This window comes from Leiobunum rupestre, chromosome 8, assembly GCF_980474605.1.
Source record: "Leiobunum rupestre chromosome 8, qqLeiRupe1.1.hap1, whole genome shotgun sequence".
Taxonomy (NCBI): Eukaryota; Metazoa; Arthropoda; class Arachnida; order Opiliones; family Sclerosomatidae; genus Leiobunum; species Leiobunum rupestre.
In genome coordinates, this window is record NC_143391.1 from 45,505,916 (window position 1) to 45,531,708 (window position 25,793).

Sequence of the window (25,793 nt, forward strand, 5' to 3'; positions counted from 1 at the left end):
CCAGCCTTAAATGTATCGTCTGAATTACTCCTAGCGATGTAAAATGTAAAATTACGTTGCCATTATAAATCGTATTTTCCCCCTGTGAATAGTTTTAAAAAACCTTCAAGAATGTATATATTTACTGTTAAAAATAAAGGTTTTATTTTAGACCTCTAAAGTGGTTAAGACTTTTCCCAATAGTTAAGACCATTTAAGGTATTGCCACAGAACATATTTAAACCTTCAGCTCCCCAAATTCAGTCCTAACGTGGAGTGTTTAATCACTTTATTTACACTTTTACTTCATAAACTGTAAGAAGTTAGACCTTCTAAACTCTATTTTCAGACCTTTATTTGCCCTTGTTTATTATAATATAATAATCATTTCCATGGTCAAATTAAGCTGGTTTCCACCCGAGTACAATAGTCGAATTAGCGTCTCTAAAGTCGTGGAACAAAGCGGGGTGGTAAAACGTAAAATACTCGGTAAAATATCATTTAAGTATTTCGGTATTGGATATAGATATAACAATAATTCTTAAAGGGCAATTGTCACCACCCTAAAATTGGTTAAAATCCATTTAAATGGATAGAGGACGTCCGAAAATGGTTATTCAAAAAAATTTCATGTTAATATTTCCAGTATTTGATTTATTATTAGCAACAAAATTTCGTGTTTTATCCCCCCCCCCCCCGACTCGAGAATCTCAGAACCGCTTGGTTGAACCTACCTGCAGCGAAATATTATTTTCCCCGGTTTTATCGTTTTTCGATCGATCGGAACTGTCGTCTGCTACGACATTCTCATTGGCTTTTTAATCGAGTTATATTCGTAGATTGTAGTTTATCGGGTTTTTAAAATGCCTTAAACGCCGCCCATTCTCAAATTTTTGCCGCTCATTCTTTTGGCGCTGCACGTACGTACGTAGCTTCAGCCGCGATTACTGAAATTTTTGGAGCCGTTTGATGTACGTTGCGGAATAAGTGACTGTGTGACAATTCCCCTTTAAGCGCACCTATTTGATTACGCATAGTTTGACGCCTTAATCAATATACCCTATATGTATAATCTGAAATCAAACTTTTGAAGACTTAACTGTTGTTAAGTATTCCAGGTGATTGGAATTTCTTCGCATTGTGATATTTTAAAGAAACTATTTAAAAAGGAAATAACATAGTATTCAAATACAAGTCTCGAAATTGGTTCATATAATGTTTTTCTTCGCTTAAGGGAATTAAATAGTACTCAAAAGAACTAAAAGTAAAAGCATAATTTTTTTATACCTTTACCCCAAGGACCGGAAAAGGTTTAGTATTGTATTAAACATGAAAGATTTAAATGGGTCTAAAATAAATTATTAGACCTTTTTAAGTACGTAAATGGTTTGAAATAATTAAAAGTCCAATTTTAGCCGTTTTATAAACCTTTATTTTTAACAGTTTACTGAAGAAGAATGATACTATGTTGATAAGATCACGGTCTAGCAAATAAGCTGTTTTCTCTATAGAAATAATCAAATCAGTTCGGTATATCATTGGTTCTCTAAAACTGACGTCTTCCAACACGATTGACGCGCACGTTGGTGACGTTTTTCCTTCCCCCTCACATGCCGGGAGGAACACTAGAGCGTGATGTCCGCCGATCGTCTTAACATAGTCATTCCCCCGAAGTTGAAATAATTTTATTCTTGAAATAACTCTATGATATATTTCTTCCGAAACGTGTTTTGAAAACTGAATGACAGCCTGCAAAGGTGCCAGTGGCATAGCGAGGGCCCCGCAGAGCCCGAAATTACAGGCGGGCCCGTGCCCAAAAGGGGTCCTTTCGAAATTTTTATCTACTTAGCCTAGAAGCAAGTTGAAGCCCCGCTTCTTTGTCAAGCGAAACGTGTTTAGTCGGAGCTGATTTCTCCCTTTGGTTTTGATTTCTATCTCCCAGCTTTTTCTTTCGGACACAGCCTATTTTGCAGGACTACCTCCAACTTCCAAAAACCTTTTCCAGGCCTGGAAGTCGTTGGCTTTTATTTTACTGTCTATTGATTTCGACGGAGATTTTATGGAAGTGCTCATAAGCAAAATTAGTTAATTAGATCACATAGTGCGCGTTCTTTAAATAATCATGGAGGGTAGAAAAAACAGAACTGTCAGAATCTACTAATACATCAAAGTTTAAGTCAAAAAGTGGAGCAGAAAAGCGAAAAATGCAAACAGAAAGATGAAAACGTTAAACAAGAACTGCAAAAAAATTCCCAAACTAACGACGTTTTTCTCTAAACGTTGGCTTTAAGGACACAACGAAATCCGAGGAAACCGAACGAGTAATCTTTGAGGCTGACGAAACGGGAAAGCAAACAAGGCCTAACAGTGGATTGTGATTTCTACGTCCCACTTTTGGGGGGCCTGTCGTCTTCGGTTGCAGGGGCAGGCTAGGCGGGCCCAAAATGTGACGCTACGGCTACGCCACTGGAAGGGGCATGTTTCAAGCGACTACCATTAGCGCCCTAATGCTTAAATCTCACATCGAATTGAGGTGTCTTCCCTTCTAAGAGATAGCAGTGGATTACGATATCTACTGATTCTGACACATACCTAGAGACATTTTCTTTGACATGAACTTTCGTAGGACAGTTTATATAGAAGCAGCTGCTTTCTATGTTTAATAGTTTGGTACATTAACTGCCGGATCTGGAAAAAACCAGCGTTATAAAATTTCGATGGTGTCAGAGAAAGTATTCTTTCATTTGAGAGATGATTGTACCGCTGTGGTATGCGGAATTTCTTCAATTCTTTTTCTCTTACAGCTTTGAAAAAAGGCCTAGTCTGACCAACCAATAAAAGACCCTGTATGAAAAAAATAAAGCGTGGCTTTAAACGTATAAAATATCTAGCAAATTCTTGGAAAAAAAGTGTAATATTTTTGTCACGAAGATATAGATATAGAAGGGACTGGCTGCAAATAAAAAGCTGGCGGCTCTTTTCAGAATGATGGGGCTTCGTGGCTTTTCGAAATCATTTCACACAAAGTAATAGAAATCACAGAGAAATACGAAGCCGTTAGGATATTGCCAAGTTTTCTCTTCCTCTTTTTATTACTTCGAAATAAAAAAAATATTTATAAGTATTGATCTGATAGCTCTTAATTGGTTGGCTGGCTCTCAATTTTTTGGTGTTTTATTAAAGATTCACTTTTAACGAAATACAGTTAAACTTAAATTTACAGTGACGATATTTACAATTTCATTGAAATGGTAATAACATAATTCATAGAGAATTTGTGGCATAATTAACATAGGAATTTTAAGAATTAGGAGACGATTGATAATATTATTCTTGAATTTCAATATGATTAAATACTGTAAGGGTTTTTCCTTTGAATACTTAACGGCCTAGTTTCAGATAATTTCATCCCCCAGTGTCGAAAAAGGGTTCACACATCTTTTTGCTTTTCCCTTCGCTATCCCCGTATTGATAGCGACGGTTGATCACCTCGTAATTCGAACTTCGCGGTTCTCAAGGGCATTGTAACTGCTGACAATTTTGACAGCCCTAACAATGCCGGACTTAATCCTTCCACATGGAGAGGTCGGGAGAGCGAGCTGACCCGTCGCTATCAATGGTGGGGTTTCGAGGGGGAAGTAAAAAGGATGTTGGAACCCTTTTTTGGCAGAGAAGGGTAAGCCTAGGCCTTTAACTTTCCTCTTTCTGTAAAAATAATAAATCAAATTAAGCAAAAGTAAATGTAAAGAATCCGTGACCTGTTGCAATACCGATTTGGAAATATGATTAAATATCATGATTTTAAAAATCGTTTTTAGTTCATATTCGATTTCAAACTATAATTTGGCTTTCTCGACTTGTTTTCTATAAATATAATGTATATATAAATAAATGTACGGCGTTACTTTTTGGGCGGATTTCGCTGAATCAGTTGCCTGTATATATTGAATCTACGGACTCCGAGAGACTATCGAGCCATTTCGGGATGCGAGCGAGCATTCAAAGCTCTCTTCCACACAGAACGATGAGACAGCCTAGTTTCGGGCTCGCCTCTAACTATCGATCTGTCTCTTAAAAGTAGCCTGCTCTGATAAGCAACGCAACAGAGGAGACCGGAATAAATCCCGTATTACCTCAAATATTTGGTCCGCCGCCCAGAACCTCTCAAATAGGGCTGGCCGCGATCGCCAAATTATATTGTGACTTCCTCCCTTTCGCTTTTGCTTTAGTTTCACAACCAAAAATTTCATTTACATTTTATAAATTTGTGTTATATTATTATATTATTAGATTTTTATTACTTATATAATTATTATTATATTATAAGAGTTATATTTGACAAGAAATAATGTAAATTTTGTAACTGGGTATAAAAAACCACAAGAGAAATTTCTAATAGAGATTAATTTTATGTTATTTTTTTTTAATGTTTTGAATTACTTTCACTTCCTTAGGTCACTGACGTAACACCACACTTATATTTATTTTACAGAGTTTCGAACTGGAATCCTTAATTATTATTTACAGTAATTGTCGAATATATCGCCTTTAATTACTTTCGCGGCGCTATCAAATTTAATTTTTCCATATTTAATGTTTCCCGAATGAAAAACAAATATTTGGAAAGGAAAACGGTGGCGTCTTTAGATGGTTTTTTGTTAGGTAGGAGCAAGCCCAATTTTATTTTTATTGGTCCCTTAGAAGGATTTTTAACTTCTTAAAGCTTACCAAACATAGTGATTCATCACCAAGATATCAATTTATCTGCTTCCTGGAATAAAATTCAGTAGTTTTTAAGGAAATTAAAAGTTAACCCCATATGATTTCTCTAATTTCCGCGTTCTAGGGGTATCTTTGGTAGATTTTGGGGGCATTTTTATAGTTTCAAGGTAAGCCATGGTCTCCTGGTGCTGTCACTGAAAAAATGATTTAACTTCGACAAAAGATCAAAAATACAACACACCATCCTGACTGATAACAATAGTTTTAAAGCGTAAGACCGTGGCTTTATTTAAAACTCGTTCCTCTGAAAGCGAATTTCGGAGTAGGATAGATTGACATATGTGAAGTCCACTTACTTACCGTGGTTCTAAGATTAACTCTAATCTTGGTTTTGGAATTTATAATATTAATAACCAGTTAGAATAAAACCCCAGGCTCCACTTTAGACCACTGTTATAAAGTGACCTTTAATTATATTAATTCAGGCGACCGGGTTAAACTGCGTAGGAAGGTGGTGGTGAGCCAACAGCTCGCTACACCAACTATTACCGTTAACTTCTAAAAGATCCAGGGAAAGAGGGAACCGTAGAACTTGGAACACAACGCGGCAGGAGTGGTTCCGAGTTTTCATTCAGAGCCAACCGATGGATTCGAACTTGGAACATCACCTTCCGCGCATCGAAGGTGCTACTTTCTAGCTTCTCGGTTGGTGTGCTTATACCTCGCAAAAAGGGTGCGTAGAAGGACCCCCGAGGATCACCGACCCGCAGTGGCGTAGGAACGGAGGGGTACAGGGGTACAATGTACCCCCATTGAAATTGGAAAGGGGCGCCAAAGTGGTATGAAAATGGCGCCAAATTGTTTTAGAAGAGGCGCAAAAAGGATGCTGATGAGGGGGCGCCAAATCATCCAAGCTGTACCTCCCTTAATCCAAAACGTTCCTACGCGCCTGCCAGCCCGGGTTGTTTGACCGGGTCTGTCGGTTCTATTCATTGTAGGCCTACACCAGGGCTGTCCAAATTTCAAATTTAAAAGATCGTCCATGGGTACCCGCTGCTGGTTCAATAAGCACCTACCCTTTTATTTTTCCAGCTATTGAAATCCTTTCAGGGCCACGTTATCCATAAGGCTGACTAGACAAAATGCCTAGGGCCTACGAATATTTGAGGATAAATTAGGGCCTAAGATTCCATATTATAGCGTCTACGAAGGTCTGAAAATTCGGTAAACGAGAGATTTTTGTCTATGGCCTACTGAAGGGCTAAAACGAACCTGAATCTGTTCTATTATGTTTTATCTGAATAGTAACTAAACAGTTATTATCAGCAAAATGGAAACATAAATTTCATTTTATTTCATTTCGTGATATTATCAGTGTAATTTGTAACGTATCGTAGCGTGTTTACATTTCCGATTATGGAGATTCCAAAGAGGCTATGATCCTTCTCAGTTTACATGGAGCTACGTAGCGGAAAACGGGAGAAGCAGACGCTTGCTCTTTTATAAATAACAAATCGTCGGCTTAGAATACGAAAATTGAACAGTGTATTAACTTCTCGCGTTGGCCACTACGTGGCTCTATATAATCTGAAAAGTCTAATTGCTTAAATTGACTTTCCATAAATTAAGTGAAGACGATTACAATGGATATCGTATAGGAAACTTTCGCGAATTTCTGAAACATGACCCTTGATTATGTAACTCCAGCCTCAAATTTTAAACGAATATGTAGCTCTTTAACAAAACATGATCAGAAGTTTCGGCAGTCTGCCTTCCATGGCTCAACGATAAGTTATATTATAAATTTAGTTTCAAAATTTTGTTTTCCAAGTAAAAAAATTGAATTATACACACACCAGCTTTAATTTTTTATTTATTTTCTATTAGTCTATTAGTAATGACATCCTAGTGATGGATAGGATATATTTGACAGATCGCGTATAAGTAATCTCAAGTTTCGGCCTAGGGCATGGCCTTTTGGAAGGGCTCTGAGAGCCTTCGTAGACTTCACAGTGGCACATGTCATTGGCGTTTTTAAAGTGAGGGGAGGGGTAGGAGGTAGACCCACATACTGAAATGGATCGAGGGGTGTGCAAAACGGTAGTTGCTTATAGGTCTTAAAGGGGGTTGCTCAGTTTAAACCACACCCGAAAAGAAATTCTGAGTACGTCCTTGGAGGCTTATCCCCCCCCCTCGAGAAGGTGGTTCTTGGGCCCCATATACACAGAAAAAAAGGTGTTTAGGTTTTCAACATCTAAACATGTTTGAAAGCTAAACACGGGTAAGAGTTGGTGTTGTTTCCTTAAACACATCTGTTTAAATAAAACGAGTTTCTCAAACAATCTTCCAAGATCTTTGCGGTAGTGTTCCAAACCGGAACAGCTGGTAAGAGGTCATGTTTAGAAATTAAACTTTGATGTTTTTAAACATAATTCTAAACACTGAGGTTTAATAAGTGTATATTGCGTTACGTGTTTAATATATATTTCGCGTTGTCTATTTATTTCGTTTAATTTCGTTTTCTATTTTTCTAAAAAAAATATTCGTTAACCACCGTTATATTAATAGTGTTAACTACAAAATGGACCGGGTTCTTATATCATCTCATAATTTTAAGTTATTGGTAATTAAGACTAATTAAATAACACTAATGTATATAAATCAATAATTGAACATGAACTATACTAAAAGTTAATAAAATAACATTACTTTTGATGTGATTTAAGGCCGTATTAACACTAATATAATTTAAATTAATATCACTAAAATATAATCAGGCAGTTAAAGAAATGAAATCGACAGTATTGGCAGTAAGTTTCATTATTTCGTAGCCAATTAATATTAATGTTATTTTAGATCGTAATTAAACAACTCAAATATACGGCTACTCAAAGAGTGGCGTATACGGCCAATTAACACATGTTTTAAACCACTGTAACAGTTTTGGTACCTACTTACCAGTTCTATTATCTTTTGGTACCGTACTTTTTCCTGGAATCCTAAAATAAAATTCTGGCTGGGAAATACTCTCTGGCTGGTTATTTTACCCCCCTCGCGATGAGTGCGGTGGTAAAGTGCATGGATACAATGAAAGGATAGTTTCACAACGCGAAGAAACAGTTGCTGACCAATAAGGGTAAAAATTCAACTGGGGTTTCCCCCAAGAGGTTTCGCAATGTAACAACTCGAGAACGAAAAGAGGACACATTGGATTTTGGAGGAAAAAAGAGGAGTTCTCTCTGTGCCCGACACGAGCGATGGTCTCCAGATTCTTTCTGCCTGAATAGTTGACTGGAAGATAGAAGATGCGCGACCGCGGAAAACTAGTTGAACTCGCGCCTCGTTATGCTTTTAAAACCAAGCAGTAATTGACTCATTAATTGGCATTCCATCCAAGAGTGACATCATTCATCTTTTTCATCAGCTAGCACGCGCAAAATAAATAACTGTAAGTCGAACGTTTTCATTTGGGGTAGGACCAGCCAGTTTTACGATTTCACCTCGCGCACATAGGTACCCAATTTCAATATGTATATCAATTATGATTTATTATCTAATATTGTTTTGTCTTGGACATATGCCACATGTTAATTATTAATTTTTAATCCTACTAATCTAACAAATAAACCTATTCACCGCTTAACCTTAATCTGAGTTTTTATATTTATATAATACAATTTAATGATGACACTATTTCCTATTATTACACATAAACCCTTAGAATTAACAGCATAGCTACACGTGACCCATAATCTAAATAGGAATGTGTCTCACCACAACACCCAAACCTTTGAACATGTTTAGCAACTAATCTTAAAAATCTTTAGGCGTGTTTTCATTGTAAGCGCCAAAAGCATTTAATATGTTTAATCTCTAAACGTATTCTATCTAAACACGTTTTAACGATAAATATCGCCTAAACATGATCGTATTTAAACATGATAAATATTCTGTTGCATTTTGGTGTTTAAGAAACTGTTTAGTATCTAAACACCTTTTTTTCTGTGTAGTAAGTGGTCTTTTCCGGGAGTCGGGAAACCGGCGGTTTCTGATTATGTGATACATGACGCGATCCTGGTAAAAGCTGTCTTTGTACAATATTCTAATCAAAACTACTCAAAAACCGACAGAAAAGTCACAAGCCTCAAATGCGTCCAAAACCAACCAACCACCAAAGCAGCCCAAAAGTCAAAAGCCTCTTAACACACCCAAAAGTCACATACAAGGCAGGACATCACGTGCAAGGTAATTTAATATTAATAAATAATGAAAAGTTGTAGAGTAACGAGTCACTTTGACTCTTAGATTTTACTGAACGCTACACAGAAAAAAGGTGTTTAGATATTAACACTTTCTTAAACACCAAAATGCAACAGAATATTTATCATGTTTAAAAACGGTCATGTTTAGGCGATAGTGGTGTTCAGTTTTGCAACATCATGCGTTTAGAAATTAAAAGTGTTATTTGCTTCTCATATTTATCGTTAAAACGTGTTTAGATAGAATACGTTTAGAGATTAAACATATTAAATGCTTTTGGCGCTTACAATGAAAACACGTCTAAAGATTTTTAAGATTATCTTCTAAACATGTTCAAAGGGGTTCTGGTGTTGTGGTTTAAAACATGTGTCAATTTGCCGTATACGCCACTCTTTGAATAGCCGTATATTTGAGTGGTTTAATTACGATCTAAAATAACATTAATATTAATTGACTACGAATTAATGAAACCTACTGCCTATACTGTCAATTTCATTTCTTTAACTGCCTGATTATATTTTAGCGATATTAATTTAACTTAATACGGCCGTAAATCACATCAAAAGTAGTGGTATTTTATTAATTTTTAGTAGTTCATGTTCAATTATTGATTTATATACATAAGTGTTATTTAATTAGTCTTAATTAAAAATAACTTATAATTATGAGATGATATAAGAACCCGGTGCATATTGTAGTTAACACTATTAATATAACGGTGATTAACGAATATTATTTTTTTTTTGAAAAATAGAAAACGAAATTAAACGAAACATATAGACAACGCGAAATATGCATTAAACTCGTAACGCAATAAACACTTATTAAACATCAATGTTTAGCATTATGTTTAAAACCACGAAGTTTAATTTCTAAACATGACCACTTACCAGCTGTTCCGGTTTGGAACACTACCGGAAAGCTCTTGGAAGATTGTTTGAGAAACTCGTTTTATTTAAACAGATGTGTTTAAGGAAACAACACCAACTCTTACCCATGGTTAGCTTTCAAACATGTTTAGATGTTAAAAACCTAAACACGTTTTTTTCTGTGTAGTAGTTGATTTTACCCTTTACCCCGAAAACTACGACCACGTCACAAAATCTGAAATAGCTATTTTTTAACTGTATAGGGATCGTTTTGAGCAGGCATATTCGGCATATTTTTATTAAAACCAAAAAAATTCATTTAACCACTTATTTTGGTATGTAGGGAATAGAGCGCTTGATTAAAATAGCATTTGATAAAATAGCGTTTTCAAAAGCGCGTTTTTTAAAACAGCATTTTGTTGAAACGGCGCTTTGTTAAAACAGCGGTTTTTGAAATCTAGGAGCAACAAACACAACACCCCACACAAGGAGAACGCAACCCATCAAAAGTCGTACGTCGTCTTGTGTACGTTTTTCATTGGCTAGACGCTTTAGCGCCTGCTGCCGTCGGAAGGGGAAAATTCGGAAATTGTCTTCCCCCCCGCCCGTAAAACGTTCATCGTAAAGGCTCGTGACGTTCGTCCAATGAAATTCGTACACAACCCTTCGTTAGCGTGTTTAAAGGCTAGCTGCGTTCTCCTTGTGTTTGTTGCTCCTAGTTGAAATAGTGTTTCTCATTACAGCGGTTTGTCGAAAGAGCGTTTTGTTTAGTCGGCGTTTCTTGGTTAAGAGTTTCTCAGAAGAGCGGTTTGTCAAAACAGCTTTTTCCATAAACAGCGTTTCTAAAGTAAGCGTTTCTCAAGTTAGCGATTTTGAAACAGCGGTTTTGGTCAAGACAGCGGGGTCTTAAAATATATATGAATTGACGATGGAAAATGTATAACATACATATGAACTTCAGGGGTTAGGTTAGGTTAGGTTAGGTAAGTTTGCAATACTAACTATCGGCAGAAACCATTAGGTAATGAAATTTGCCGAAATTCCAGAAAAATATGTATTAAAATAGGCCTATATTATTAGTGCTATAGAAAGTAGCGCCGTTTTGGGAAACGCTGTTTCGACAAAATACGGTTTTGAGAACCGCCGCTATGACAAAGCGCCGTTTGAACAATTTGTTGTTTTGGGAAACGCTGTATAAAGAAACGCTGTTATGACAAAGCGCTATTTTTGCAAAACGCTGATTTTAAAAACTCTGTTTTGGAAAATGCTAATTAAACAAGTACTGTTTAGGAAAGCGCTGTAGTCCCTACAAATCCTTATTTTTACCCCCACTGCACTGCAAAGTTTTAATTCACTCTCAGATCACATTCGAACATTAAAAGATCGTTTACGGTGTACCAAGAGTGATCTTAAAGTGATATTAATGTGATCTTAAATAGTTCATAGGCGATCTCCAAATTTTCTCGAGTGATCTATATTCAAAGTAAAGCGTTCTTATGTAGTCTTAGCAGGAATGAGATCGCTAGACGTTTACAGATCACTTTTCCTTTTTCATCTAGACAGTTTTTTTACATATGGAGATCACTTCAATTTCAATTTTATTTCGCTACACTTTAAAAGAAAAATTTCAATTACTTTATAGGTTATTTCTATTTTTACTACTATTCTTGAATACCTGCGTCCCAAACATTTCTGTGATTCTACTTTCCCATTGTAAATTTTTTTCAATAATATTTTTCAATCAAAATTTGACATTTCTAATTAAGTAGTTCAGAATGCGACATTGCATTATTGAAATCATTTAAAATTAATTGTTATTGTATTTTACTATGATCGTTTTTCTATTTTGAATATAAACATTTCAATTAAAATAATGTTAAATAATGTTACTATATTTTTCACTTTGTTCTTGGGAATAATATTTTAGTATCTCACCTTCAGATTAGAACAATAACATCGTAACTTTTATTTTGTATCGATATTCAATTTCAATTTTACAGTAAGAAACTGTATACTAAATAGTAAAACCAGGAAACTATAGAGGTATACACTTGCAATTCAGAGCATCCATAGGTGTCGACACTCAACTAGGCACCACGTTAAATCGTGCAACTGAACGCGCGCCTACTTTACCTCTCCATAACAAAGAATATACTCTTATTATATACTTTATATTCTTTGTCCAGAAGTAATTTATTTGTCCATGGTTTAGTTGGTCCGTTGAATGCGTTAGCAGTTTTTTGGCCCAATTTTGTTCATCGTAGACTCGTAGTTACTATACTTTTTATTCTCACAATGGCAGTCTCAAAAAGTTGGTATTTGTTATATATGAGTCTGTAATTTACGTGGATGTTTGAAGTATTAGACAGTATACTTAGTTTATCTTTAATAATTCGGGGCTAGGCTTTTTATTTACCACGGCGAGCTAGCCCTAACCCGGCCAACCTAATTTCTGTTGCTATAGTTTTGACTAGTATCTGGTACGTTTTAATAAGAGTAATGTTTAATTAGTAAATAGCTTGGCTTTTTCCTTTTGTTTTAAAATGACTGAGAATAATCAAAATTATTCTTGTGAAATGTGCAATTTTACAACGAAATTCATCCATACATTAAACGAACATGTTATCAAACTTCATAAGAACGAAAGCTTGTTTAGCATTTCTTGTAGAGTGTGCCCTTATAAAACTAACAGCTACGGTGCATTTAAGGTACATTGTCGTGGCCATCACCCAGGCTGCTTACGTAATGTAGACAATCTAGAAAATGAAATGCCTGAAAATGAAGAAATGGAAGTTAATGGAAATATTTTTAGTGACGGTTCTGTAGACAGTCCCCCTAATAGCCCTAATCCAATCCCACTGATTGATGATGATTTAAATTGTGATCTCAAGAAAAAAAATAAGAATGTGGAGCTCATTACGTAAGAGATCCCAAAGTTTGCAATCAAAATGTTTGCGCGCAGATTGGTATGGAAATGACAGCCAAATATCCCTGCCTGCAAGCACCAGGAAAAAACATGGGTAATTTTTTATTACATTTCTTCCCCCTTTTTCAATATTTGGTAAGAAGGCTCAATTTTTTTAGACTCAGTTTATCTCTGCCTTAAGTTTGAGGATAAGAAAGGAACGAAACAAAGCATTTGGCGAAAAGACATCTAAAGACCCTAAAGGCTTGCTAAAGGCTTTTTAAAAATAGCGAGTGTTGCTGTAAGTGACAATTTATCACAGCCTGGTACATCTACTGGACCACATTCTCAAAAGAGGGATGTAAAAAACAGGTGAGTGAAATGGTCCTAATCGTAGAAATTGTTTAGTTTAGAAAGTTATCATTTTGAAAAACATTAGGGATGCGCAAATACCATTTTGGGGTACCAAATTGAATATCAAGATACCCTACACATTGGGTAATTACCTGACTTGCATCAAAAATTTAGGTGGGAAAGCTATGCAGGGTTCGGACACGGCCTGAAAAACCTGGAAATGTCAGGGAAAATGAAAATGGGTCAAAAAGTCCAGGAATTTAAAACTAAGCCCTAAAAGTCAGGATTTCAATTTGGCAGATTCTATGAAGCTTCAATATACATTGCATATGAGTCCTAGTTTTGGCTTGGAACTAACTAATTCCGTATGCTTGTAGCAATATTCTAGATTTTGTGTATGTAACGTAAAATTCAGAGTACAAAATGCCTACACTCTTAAAACAGGTCAAAATTGACAAAAAAGGATTATTTTTGTAACCCAACGCTGGGTCATTATTTAGGGTTGTTTTAATTTCAACCCAGAAATGGGTAAAACTTACAACCCAAAGTTGGGTTATAGAAAAAATGAAATTTTGTTGTTATTCGTAACCCAAAACTGTGTTAATACCCAAAACAACACATTTTGGGTTACATTAATAACTAAATTTGGGCTTTTTTATTTAACACAAACAACCCATTTTGGGTTACAATAATTACTCAATTTGGGATCTTTTTAAATTTTAACATGTAATATCCCAAACAATAAGTCCAATCAATTTTGGTTGCCTTACAAAACAAAATTCTGAAGAAATCCATAGTTCAAATTCCTATTATTTTATATTAGACTAATTTCTCTAACCTGAGATGTGTACACTGTACAGAGACTGATAGTTATTTTTAATTATATTTAATGGCAATATCTCATCCATTTGCATATCAGCTGCATAATGTCACTTGTTTCGTGAACAATTAATATTCGTATATTGACAATTTAAAATTTTTAATATTGTTCCTTAATTACATTCCACTGTTTTAAAGAAGCCTTACTTTTCACTGAGTGGCTAACAACTTTTAAATAATTAAGAAAACAACTCCTGTTAATTATATTTTTTTTAAATCTTAAGAAGTATTTGATATTCTAATAATTGAATTTTTTTTAACTTATTTTAAAATTTACACCAAAATGTAATATTCAAGAATGGTTTTCTTAGGACATTTTTAATAGCTTAGCCACTTTGAGAAGAGAAAATGTTTTTTTTTATATAAATATTCGACCTTGATTACATATCTCACTATTATAAGAAACATTTGCTCTTCTCAAAGTAGCTAAGATCTATTAAAAAAATGCCCTAAGAAAACCATTCTTGAATATTACATTTTGGTGTAAATTTTAAAAAGTCAGTTAAGAAATTTTCAATTAGTACAATATCAAATACTGTAAATTTGAACTTCCAATTTAATTTTTTTACTTGACAAATATTAAATGTCTTCACGAAACAAGTGGCATTATGCAGCTGATAGGCAATTGGATGAGATAATAATAATAATAATATGGTCTTTATTAAGGGATATCTCCTTCAGCAAAGCTGATTTTCAAGGGGCTCCCGGTTAAAATATACAAAGACAGATAATTAAAAACAATAAATTAGTAAAGTCCTACATTATATGCAGATTAAAAATCAGATAATGTATTATTATTTATGACAAATAAGGGATTTTACTATGGAATAAAATGATTATTTGAAAATGTGCACGCTCTTTCGCAGTTTTAGGCGGTTTTAAAGTGCGAGATTATTTTAAATTAATCCATAATTCCATAGTAGTTTTTCATCTGTGACACGATAGCACTGGACATAAGCTAAATGATTAAGAGAAATCCATCGGGAAAATGCCTTCCATTTTTGAGGCTCGGTTAATAACTTTGGTTCATTTACGTCTGACTATATTTAATGGCAACTTCTTATCAATTTCCATATCAGCTGCATAATGTAACTTGTTCCATGTAGACATTTAATATTCGTATAATTGACAAATCAAAATTTGTAATAATCAATCTTGATTATATCCCACTGTCATGCAGAAGCTTTACTGTGATATCTATTAAAAAATGGCCCAAGAAAAAAATTAATGAATATTATATTTTGGTGTATATTTTAAAAAGTCAGTTAAAAATTTAAAATTGGAAGCTCAAATTTTTAGTATTTGATATTTTTAAAAGTTTTTATCTGAGTTTTTAAAATTTACACCAAAATGTAATATTTAGGATTGATTTTCTTAGGAAATTTATAAATTGTACAAAGATTAACAATAAATATCTTCACGAAACAAGTTACATTAAGCAGCTGATATGCAAATTGATGAGAAGTTGCCATTACAATGTTTAAAATAACTCAATCAGTCTGTACACCTGGAAAAAATACCATGCAAGAGAAATTAGTACAATATCTAATATTGGGAATTTGAGCTTCCTTTTTTAAATTTTTGACCATACTTGAAATTTTTTAATAATTTTCCATGGTAATTTAGTCAGTCTGTGAAGAAGAGTAAGGATTCTTTATAACAGAGGAATGTAATGAAGGTAGAATATTACAAAATTAAATTGTCAATGTACGAAAATTAAATATCTTCACGAAACAAGTGACACTATGCAGCTGATATGCTAATGGCTGGAAAGTGGCCATGAAATATAGTCCAAAATATCTCAATCAGTCTGTGTACACCTCTAAAACATTATCGTGTTAGATGCCATTTTTTGAAAGATCTTAGCCACTTTGCTAAGAACAGTAAGGTTTCTTTAACAGTGGAATGCCTTACTTTTCTTCATAAAATTCAGGTCAAAATAAAATAAAATTGGAAGCTAAAATTATTATTAATTGATATTGTACTAATTTATCTAGTATAATGATGTTTCAGAGATTTACTCAAACTCATTGAGCTATTTTTAGCTATTTACTTGCAACTTCTCATGCATTTGCATATAGCTGCATACTGCATAGTGTCACTTGTTTCGTGAAGGTATTTAAAATTCGTATATTGACAATTTAATTTTTTAATATTCTACCTTGAGTACATTCCACTGTTATAAAGAAGGCTTACTCTTCGTCATGGAGTGGCTAAGATGCAGTTAAAAAATAACATGGAAAAATTATTTTCTAAATATTACATTTTGGTGTAAATTTGTACAGAAATGTATAATTGAATGCTCAAATTCCCATTATTAGGTATTGTACTATTTTATCTCACATGATATTTTTTGTGTTTTTTTATGCTTTATGTAATGGAAACTTCTCATCCATTTGCATATCACCTGCATAATGTAACTTGTTTCATGAAGACATTTAATATTTGTATATTGACAATGTATAAATTTTTAATATGCTACCTTGATTACATTCCACTGTTATTAAGAAGATTTACTCTTCTCAGAGTGACTTAAATCTATTAAAAATGTCCTAAGAAAACCAATACTGAATATTACCATAAGTGGATCATTCTCTCTAAGTATACAAATTCCGGGTCTCGGTCAGGTATCTTACTTGTTAGTCTGAGAGAATGATCCACTTATGATATTACATATTGGTGTAAATTTTAAAAAGTCACATAAAAACTTTTAAAATACTATAATATCAAATAGTAAAAATTTTAAGTTTCCAATTTTTAATTGTATGAGAGTGGAATATAATCAAGGTTGAATATTATAAATTTTTGGTTGTCAATGTATGAATATTTATTGTCTTGAAAAGATCTTTTATTTTTATATTGATGGTGGGTTTGACTATGTCAGCTTGGGAAAAGTCAAGAAAATATTTTGTAACCCAGTTTTGGGTTGAAAGAACAGGTAACCAAAAATTCGTTAATAACAACCCAGAATGGGTTTAAAACATTAACCAAATTTTGTGTTGGACTTTTTGACCCAGTGTTTTTACCCATAAAAAAATTTAAAAAAAAACTAACCCAAAACAGTCACTTTTAACCATTTTTTGGTTAAAACAAATAACGCAAAAAATTGGACCAAAGTAGTTTTAAGAGTGTATACTATACGACTTAAGATAATGTTATAGAATTTAATTTTTTTTAGTCTATCGAATTTTGTATTATAAAATTAAATATCTCAAGATAGGTCTGTTTGAAGTTAGTTTATTTTTATATTAATCATAATTATTTCTAATTTAGCTATTCAAGAGAAAATTTCAATGGAGATATTTTAACTATTGAAAAATACGAAGAAGCAATTAGTGACTTAAAAAAAGAGTACCAAAAACCCAGAGTTGATTGGGGTTCAATTCGAGCTACGACAAACATTTCAGAATCGCTCTGCATTCTTATAAAAAATGAAACACCTTGATATGGTTGAACTTTTAAAACATTATCCTTGCTTTGAACATTCAAAAGCTGTATGCGCTCACATTAAATTATGGTTTGTTTATTCCTACATTTAAGATAAATCTCTAAATAAAATAACTTGTTTGCATACTTAGCTTATATAGTGATTGAACTTCAGTTAACCTTGGGATTTCCATTTATACCACACATTATTGGCTAATTTGGACAGGTTTGTTCATGTGATAGTTGATTTATCAAAATCGGACCCACTTCAAAGGTATGTTTTATATGGTATAATTGTAATATAATAATTATTGCGGTTATAACAATTAAATATCATCTCATATATATTTAGCTGCAGCGAAAACGCTTTGAAGCTTGGCGTGTGTTTGAAAAGAAAATTCAAGTTACCAATACTAAAGGAGTAAAGTCTGAAACTATAATAAGTATCGGTAAGTTAGTTTTGTAATCTTTCTCACTGAACAACAATAAAATAATGCATGGTTGCTTTTTACCTAAATATTCTATACAATATCTTAAAACTATTTCACAATTTGTCGCGAAGCGTTTATTGATCTTCCTATTTTAAAGAATATCTTCCTATATAATGTTTTTCACACGCATGTTGAAGTGTTTTAATTAAATTACAAAAATAATTAGGGTTCATTAAAAATAAATTAAAAAATTTATTAAGTTGTAGTATTATTATTAATTTCACTGCTAAGTTAAATTTAATCTTACTGGAAATAAATAGAACTATTATTTTTTGACAATTAATAGTTTCATGTGTGTTTGTTTAAAAAGTGTTATGCCAAATATTAATTATTGCAATATATAATACAGCCAGAATTATTCGAAGATACCTTGGAAAAATTAAAACCAGGTCATGTTATGACTAGAATATCTTTCCGTGACTGCTCACCTGAAAATGCTACCATTCTTGGGTTAGGAAGTGTTGTTCCACTTGGAGAACAAAATATAGATTTGGTGAACATATTAATCGCCTATTATTATTCGTTTGAAATTGATTACCCCAAGCAGTATGTACAGGCGATGGGTATTTTAGTGAAATTTGTTCTTGGACACTAATTTTATAAATAAGGCACTAAAGCTGTTAAAATGTCAATGGAAATCAATAAAATTTGGAAATAAACTTTTATAAATTTGCTCCATTAAAGTTTCTTTAAATGCATGATTTTCTATACACAGTTGAGGAGAATACATACGTCTAGTGTACTCTTTGCGTTCTTATGTGATCCCCACTTCCTAATGTATTGTGTACCATTTGCGTTCTTTTGTGTACTAGCGATCTAAAATTGAGACAAATATGATCTCTTAGTGCACATACAGATCACTTAACATTGATCACATAAGGATCGTAAATGTTCACATAGGGATCGTAAACGATCATTTTCTGAACACATGGGAACGTTATTGGATCACTTTGGATACATGTGATCTTAGAGTGTAGTAGTGATCTAAAATTGGGACAGATATTGGTGATCTACAAGTGATTTATTGTGATCTTGATGTGAATTTAGAATTTGCAGTGTGGTGAAAAACTCGCAAATGACCGTCAAATTAAATAACCTTATGCCCTGCTCTATATAGTCACAAACCGCCAAAGGTATAACGTGAAATTTCGGTTTGATGATGTTTTGCGAAGTTTTTTATATTATGTCACCGATAAATTATCCATTTCATTTTGTTTAGAAAAATACTTTACATTTGATGAACTGATCACTCGATATCTCGAGAAAAATGACCACGTTAGTTCAGAAAAATCAATAATGTTCGGGTTTTTTTGTTAAAACGATATATTTACATGTTCTAATGTTTAATTAATGGCATTAAAAGTCGGTCGATGACTTGGGCCTAGGGTGGTGCCTTGGATATTAGCCTAGCTGATTATTAATGATTAATAAGCAGTTAATTTCCTAAGATTCTTGGACCTTTTTATACTACTGGTACACTAAAACTGATAGCACGCTCAGTTTACCACGATGTTGTTCAAATTTCGGATCCTAAATGACTTCATTTTTAGGTCGAGATCACTCTGTCTGCGATATTTATTTGTTATAACAATATTTTAGTATATTTTTGAGATCACCATTTGGGCACCCCTGGTTTAACATACCGAGAATTAGGAGTTAAAAACTTTTATCGAAAAAAAGGGCAATTTCAGACTCGCACGATAAGAATCGATCGATCGTTTTTTCTCTTTTTCTAGATGTTCGATTGTGAGTGTCCATGAGGAGGTGCTGAACTGAGCTGTGGATCCTCGCAATGTTCGTCGCAGATGTTTTTGCCCGGGAAAGAGTCGCACTCAGTCAGTGGTGGAAAAGAACGCGCAGAAGATCCAATAACCAAAGCCGATGATTTACGGTAACACCTCTTGATTCCAGCACTCTGATCTTTATTCCGAAATCGAACAAGAAAGACAAAAGTTTCCAGAACTTTTGGTCTCTCCGTAAGCGATTTCTGAAGAACTCCCTCGTTCTTACTTGTTAAGCTCTCTCCTCTCTATAGCTACTTAGAGAAATATTCAAGTAAACCGATATGTTTACTGTTTATTCCTAGACTCAATCTCTGCCTTCTGTAAGCCTATGCAAACTGTTACAGTTGCATGGCTTTTGACTTATACTGGATCCTTTAGCTCGAATTTTCGATGATTTTTTGGATTTCGAAATTTTTTACACTCATTGAATCCCGCGGATCTAAAGAAAAAACTACTCATCGGAGACAAATTCTGAAACCTCCATCGGATTCCTGACACTTCAATCCTCCGCCTGTTTTAGATTTTTTCTCTGAGAATTTATGTGGCATTTTGATGGCTAATAAATCAAAATTCCACAGAAATACTCACAGTAATAATCAAAAAATCTTATTATTTAATTGAGATTGTTGCTTTGTAAAGTAAGTCTCGCGTAATAATTTTAATATCTGTCCCTTGATAGCGGTACTATTTAAAAGGAATAAACTTCGTTCACACAGAACTGGTTTTTGTATAATATCATGTATCTCTTGGGAGATAAGTTTTTATATACTGCTAACTAGGAGCAACAAACACAAGGAGAACGCAGCTAGCCTTTAAACACGCTAACGAAGGGTTGTGTACGAATTTCATTGGACGAGCGTCACGAGCCTTTACGCTGAACGTTTTACGGGCGGGGGGGGGGAGAAAATTTCCGAAATTTCCCCTTCCGACGGCAGCAGGTGATAAAGCGTCTAGCCAATAAAAAATGTACACAAGAAAATCCACGACTTTTGACGGGTTGCGTTCTCCTTGTGTGGGGTGTTGTGTTTGTTGCTCCTAGCTGCTAATGTAATCCGTTTGACATATACTTTCGAAGGCTCACGCTGATTTTTAAACGACCATTTGAGCTATTACACCGTGGAAATATTATTTATAGATAAGAGCATATCCTTATGAGTTTAATTTTTATATCGTTTGGCGGTAAATTTTAACGGTCAATGATTAAATTCGCTTCAATCACGTCGGAAGACGTCACTTCTAGTTAACCAATGAGATGCTGGTTCGATATAAATACATTCTTGTTAGAACTTATTTGGTTAGATTTTTGTTTTTAATAACTTTTGAAACACCATTTATTTATACTGTGAATATTTGCTCTTTTGGTCATCGCAAAACAATATTATTTGACCAGGAAAATATTTTAATTATATCTCCCATATCCCCATGATTGAAATATAAGTCCGAAGATCGTTAATTAACATATTCTTATTAATGTTTTAATAGTGTCATCTTGTTTCTTTTATCCAATATTACCCAGAAAGTATTAAAGTATTTAAATGTAATACTGGTATTGATATAAGCAGGGAACAAAGTTATTGAATGCCATGAACACGTAGTCCCTTAACTTCTAATTGTTCAGGAACAATTAGGCTTCGCCAATTCCTCTCCGCGCTGCCCAAATCGATTATAGTTTAGTAAATGACTAACAATTAATCATTGAAGCCGTATTAGATTACGCAATATGCCACTTTCACGCGATTGAAATCGGAGCTTGGTCACTCTTTAGCGAGCTTCTTCGGCAGTTCTCTTGGGAAATTACCAAAACGGTTCACTTCCCTCAAATAAAAGATAAAGTAGCCTGAATTTTTATACTAGCATAATAAAAGGGGTTGTTCACAAATTACGTAACGCAAAAAATGGACTTTTTTGGTAAGTTCCCCACTTCCTAAAATATGTAAGCCTTAAAATTATTAAATTTATTTCAAAAATTAAACTAATTTATTTTTTGATTTACCAAAAGAAAACTATTTTTACTATTATAAATTAGATAAACAAATATTTAATTGCTAGTGTACCTTAAAATTATTTGTTAATTTATGTTCCGATATAGATTTATGATATGTGACGTATCATTTGAGTCTCTTAGCTCCCCTGTAACATTTATCGTTTGTACAAATTGTCTCCCCCCTTATTGCATTACGTAATTTGTGAACATCCCCAAGCTTTAGGATCTAAATAACAACATAAGTAACATTATAACTTAAGTATGACCCGATCATATTATCCTTCACCGATAATCATGTAAATCATTACGTGGCTAAGGACCTAAAACTCTCCCAGAGTTGAAACTACTCTTTGGAAATGTCAGGTAACGGTGTTTCTAGTAACCTGAAAGGCTTTCAACAGAAAAAATAAAGTTTTCGTTTGAAGAAATACAGATAAATTTATGAATCCGAACATAATTTTACACTACTTTTGTTTCCGTTATTTTCGAACTAACCTGAACGTAATTTGGCCAGTGAAGAGAGTAGGCTGTGACATGGACTACTTAACCACAGGGACGGCAGAGCTCCTTTACATTTTATCCCTTACAGAAATGAAAAAAAAAAAGGAATAAGGTTTTAGCAGCGTTGCCAGGCAATTTTTTAAATCCAGGTGATTCAAACATCATCAACAGGAAACTGAAATATTGAAATATCGCCATCTATAATATAATATGTGTTTTTAAACGGTCGACGCGATTTGAATTTTTATATAGCGTGTGGTTTTTGTGTCAACTATTTTTTTTTACAATATGGTAAAAAGAATATAAGTAACTACCATTTATTAATTTTCATGTAGTAAAATTACTGAGCAAAATGAGAACTAAAATATGCGTATAAAAGAAGTGCCATAGCGAAATCAAACTTGGTAAAGTGTAAGAAATGGATTAAATGGTTAAGGAGAGAAAATTATCCTATAGAGCGTGTAATCCGAAATAAATATTTATGTACCAAGCACTTTGTTGACGAAATGGCCCAACTGAAAACTTACCAGACCCCATTCATCACTCATGTGTAAGCATCACGATTGTAATCAATTTTAATTTTAATCTAACAATCTCCAAAATACTAGGAATATGTAAGAGACGATTCCACGGTCTTGAGGAAAACATTCTAGTTCAAAATGACTATTAGTAATAATCAGCTAGGCACCACCTTAGACCCAAGTCATATAGCGACTTATATTGCCTTTAAACTGGTGGCCGGGCTACAATGTGTAGGAGGGTAGTAACAAAACCTTCATGCCACGCGAGCCAACAGCTCCCTACACTAACTATTACCTTAACCGCTACAAGTGTCTAGGGAAAGTTCAAACTCAACGCAGAAGGAGTAGTTCCGAGTTTTCACCCAGTGCCACAAGCTATGATCGAACCCCTTCTTGCGCTAACCACTCCGCCACCCCACTTTTATATAAAGTAATAAATTATTAAATAAAATTATGAAATAGTACACCTCTTAAAACTATTTGCAGTAGTCCTTCAAATAGTGGTAACTTAAATTTAACCAACATAGGTAACATCTCTAAGGGAGAGGCTTCTACATCTCTGCTAATGGTAATCTTATCTTTTATGAATGTACTAAGTCTACCACAGACTGGAGCAATTGCTGTAGCGGGAATAAACTGATTGGCAATACTCCTCTCAAGCTGGGTAGTAAAAAACACAAACAGGAAATTAGTACATCATACATTCACAAAGTATAATTACATTTTTATTTATTAAGTTATTGTTTGGTTTTTGTTTGTTTTTTTTTTATTTGGAAATGATTCTTTTAAAGGACCAATCTAAACTACGTTTTGATGAGACAATCGCTAACGATGGAATTCGCCAAATAGATGCAATTATTAATGAATCAATAGATAATAAAATGTTTGAGGTTTGTAACATGGAACCAATTAACTTAGGGACGCTTCGCTTTAAAGTAAAAACCCGTACAAAACGCGGCATCATCCGGTGTTTCGAATTTTGAGGTTGTCTTCTCCCAGTTTCTCCCCCATTTTTGTTACAAACGGAAATAGATTACAGCGCCACCATTCGTATTTCTATTGCGCTACGGGTTTTGACAATATGATGCGACCTATCTACTATCGTAGGCTATGTTTAAACGGTCGTTTTATTTGAATATCACTTATCGATTCAAGCTCATAATTTAAAGGTTTTTAATTGAATTAACTGATTTTCATGAGATTACTTCTAATCATTATTTAGTTTAATTACTTTGGTAAATTTTTTTGACTAATAACTTTATCAAATTGGTAAGTTATTGATACAATATCCTTATTATTAATGGTCTAGTTTCCTAAGCCTTATCACATTTCTCTTAAAAACACACCGCACGATGTCGCGAATTCGCACGTGGATTTGTTTGTCCCAACAATTTCTACAATTTCCGTTTAGCCAATTTTTCCGAGAGGTGTCGTGGGGAACGGTTATTTTTCTTTTTTCGGAAGAGCGAAAGGTCCCCAAGTTAATTGGTTCCATGTTTGTAAGTGGTAACAGCTAGTCAACAATTGGTTTTATTAAAATTAATAAACCACCTTTTTCCTAGGAACCAGAATATCTACATTTAGCACTGCAAAATCTGGCTCTCCCTTTTATTGGAATGTTACTTGTCTTTTGCATGGTGTAAAAGTCATGAAAGTTAACGAAGAAACTGGTTGCCCAATATACATCACAAATATTGACCAAGATTTTACGGCTCATTATCTAGTTGTGGGAAAGAAGCTGTTAAATGACGATATCATCAAAGATTTACCAACAGGAATTGATTCAGTAGAGCAGCTGAGAAAAGCAATTATTTCCCTATCGACTTGGAAGAGTTGCTCTGATAGTCCAGAACCTAAATGTTTGGAGTTATTTGATAAACGCACTAACAAGGCTTGATTTAAGAACACTTTAACAGGGGCTAAACACAGCGAAAGATGTTGCCTAATATTGAAAAATTTAAACTCCTTGCCGCCCCTCGCTAGGAAGGCTTGTAGAAGCTACTCGGTATAGTCTAAGCGCACCCTACCAAACAAGAGGGTTATACTCCCTTTAAAGAGTAAAATTGCGAAGAAAATCCAAGAGTTCTGAAGATGTAGCAGATGGGAATCAATAATTTCTATTGAATATTTTAAAAAATCATTTGGATGGAGAGAAGAATGATGAAGATTTCCAAACAATTTTTCTAAAAACCCAACTTAAGATGCTGCAGAGTAAGAAACACGGAAGACGCTGGCACCACTTGGTGGTACAGTGGTGCTTATTCATGTATCAAAAATCATTTAGTTTGTATAAAGCTCTGGATGAATCCAGAATTCTACAGGTACCCTCGAGAAGTACTTTAATGAGGAACTCTCCAGATCCCCTGTAGCAAATTAGAGTCTGGCCGACGTCGGCAAAAGGTACTATACACTGAAGTCGGCCGACGGTCGGCTGACCTTTGGATTGAGGGTCGAAATGTCCTAGGGGTAAAAGGGCGATTGGCCGACCGTCGGCCGACTACAAAACGTCGACTCTTTACCGCCTTTTAATAGACCTAAGAACCGACTCCGAAACGACTTCGGGCCGACTTTATACTAATGCTTATTTCCGAGCCAAAACTGATCTAATCATTAGATTTTCGAATACAAATAAGTTTGAAGAAAAAATAAAAGTGAATAAAAATTATCTAAGAATATCATCAAATAGTCAGAAACTAATTAAAATATCCCTTTTCCTAAATAGATATGGTCTGTTTCATAAAGTTAATGTCGAATCCAATAATTAAATGTAAGGTCTATTTTAAGTTGGATAATGGTCGGCATACCGACCATAAATAGTCCCAAAAATGGATTTACGGTTTTAGTGTCGATAAACGTTCGTACGTTTTTAGGTCGGCATTTGGTCGTCGACTATAAACCGACTTTTCGACCGTACCCCGACTCTAAAACGACTTCATGTGCTACAGGGGATATAGGTGGGAAGCTCGGGTTTCACACTAGGGTCTTCAAAAAGATTCAAATCGATTTTAAACAACTGAGAACTGAACCGCAACGCGAATATTTCACCTTAGTGGTCGATGAGATTAAAATCTACGATGATATAGTGTATAGAGTAGAGAACGGTGAAATGGTCGGCTTC

The 25,793-nt window shown here is 34.2% G+C and overlaps 1 protein-coding gene across 2 annotated transcripts in view; it reads left to right on the forward strand.

Annotated features, from left to right (window-relative positions):
• The window catches only part of LOC149933501 (bone morphogenetic protein 1-like), a 127,453-nt gene that overhangs the window by 72,137 nt on the left and 29,523 nt on the right, over positions 1-25,793 (forward strand). For both annotated transcript variants that reach the window (XM_090155823.1, XM_090155824.1), the window contains exon 2: positions 19,622-19,776. Coding sequence is in view for 1 of the 2 variants with exons in the window: in XM_090155824.1 (XP_090011950.1) it covers positions 19,767-19,776 (10 nt within the window). In the remaining variant the exon portion in view is untranslated. The remainder of the gene's footprint in view (positions 1-19,621; positions 19,777-25,793) is intronic.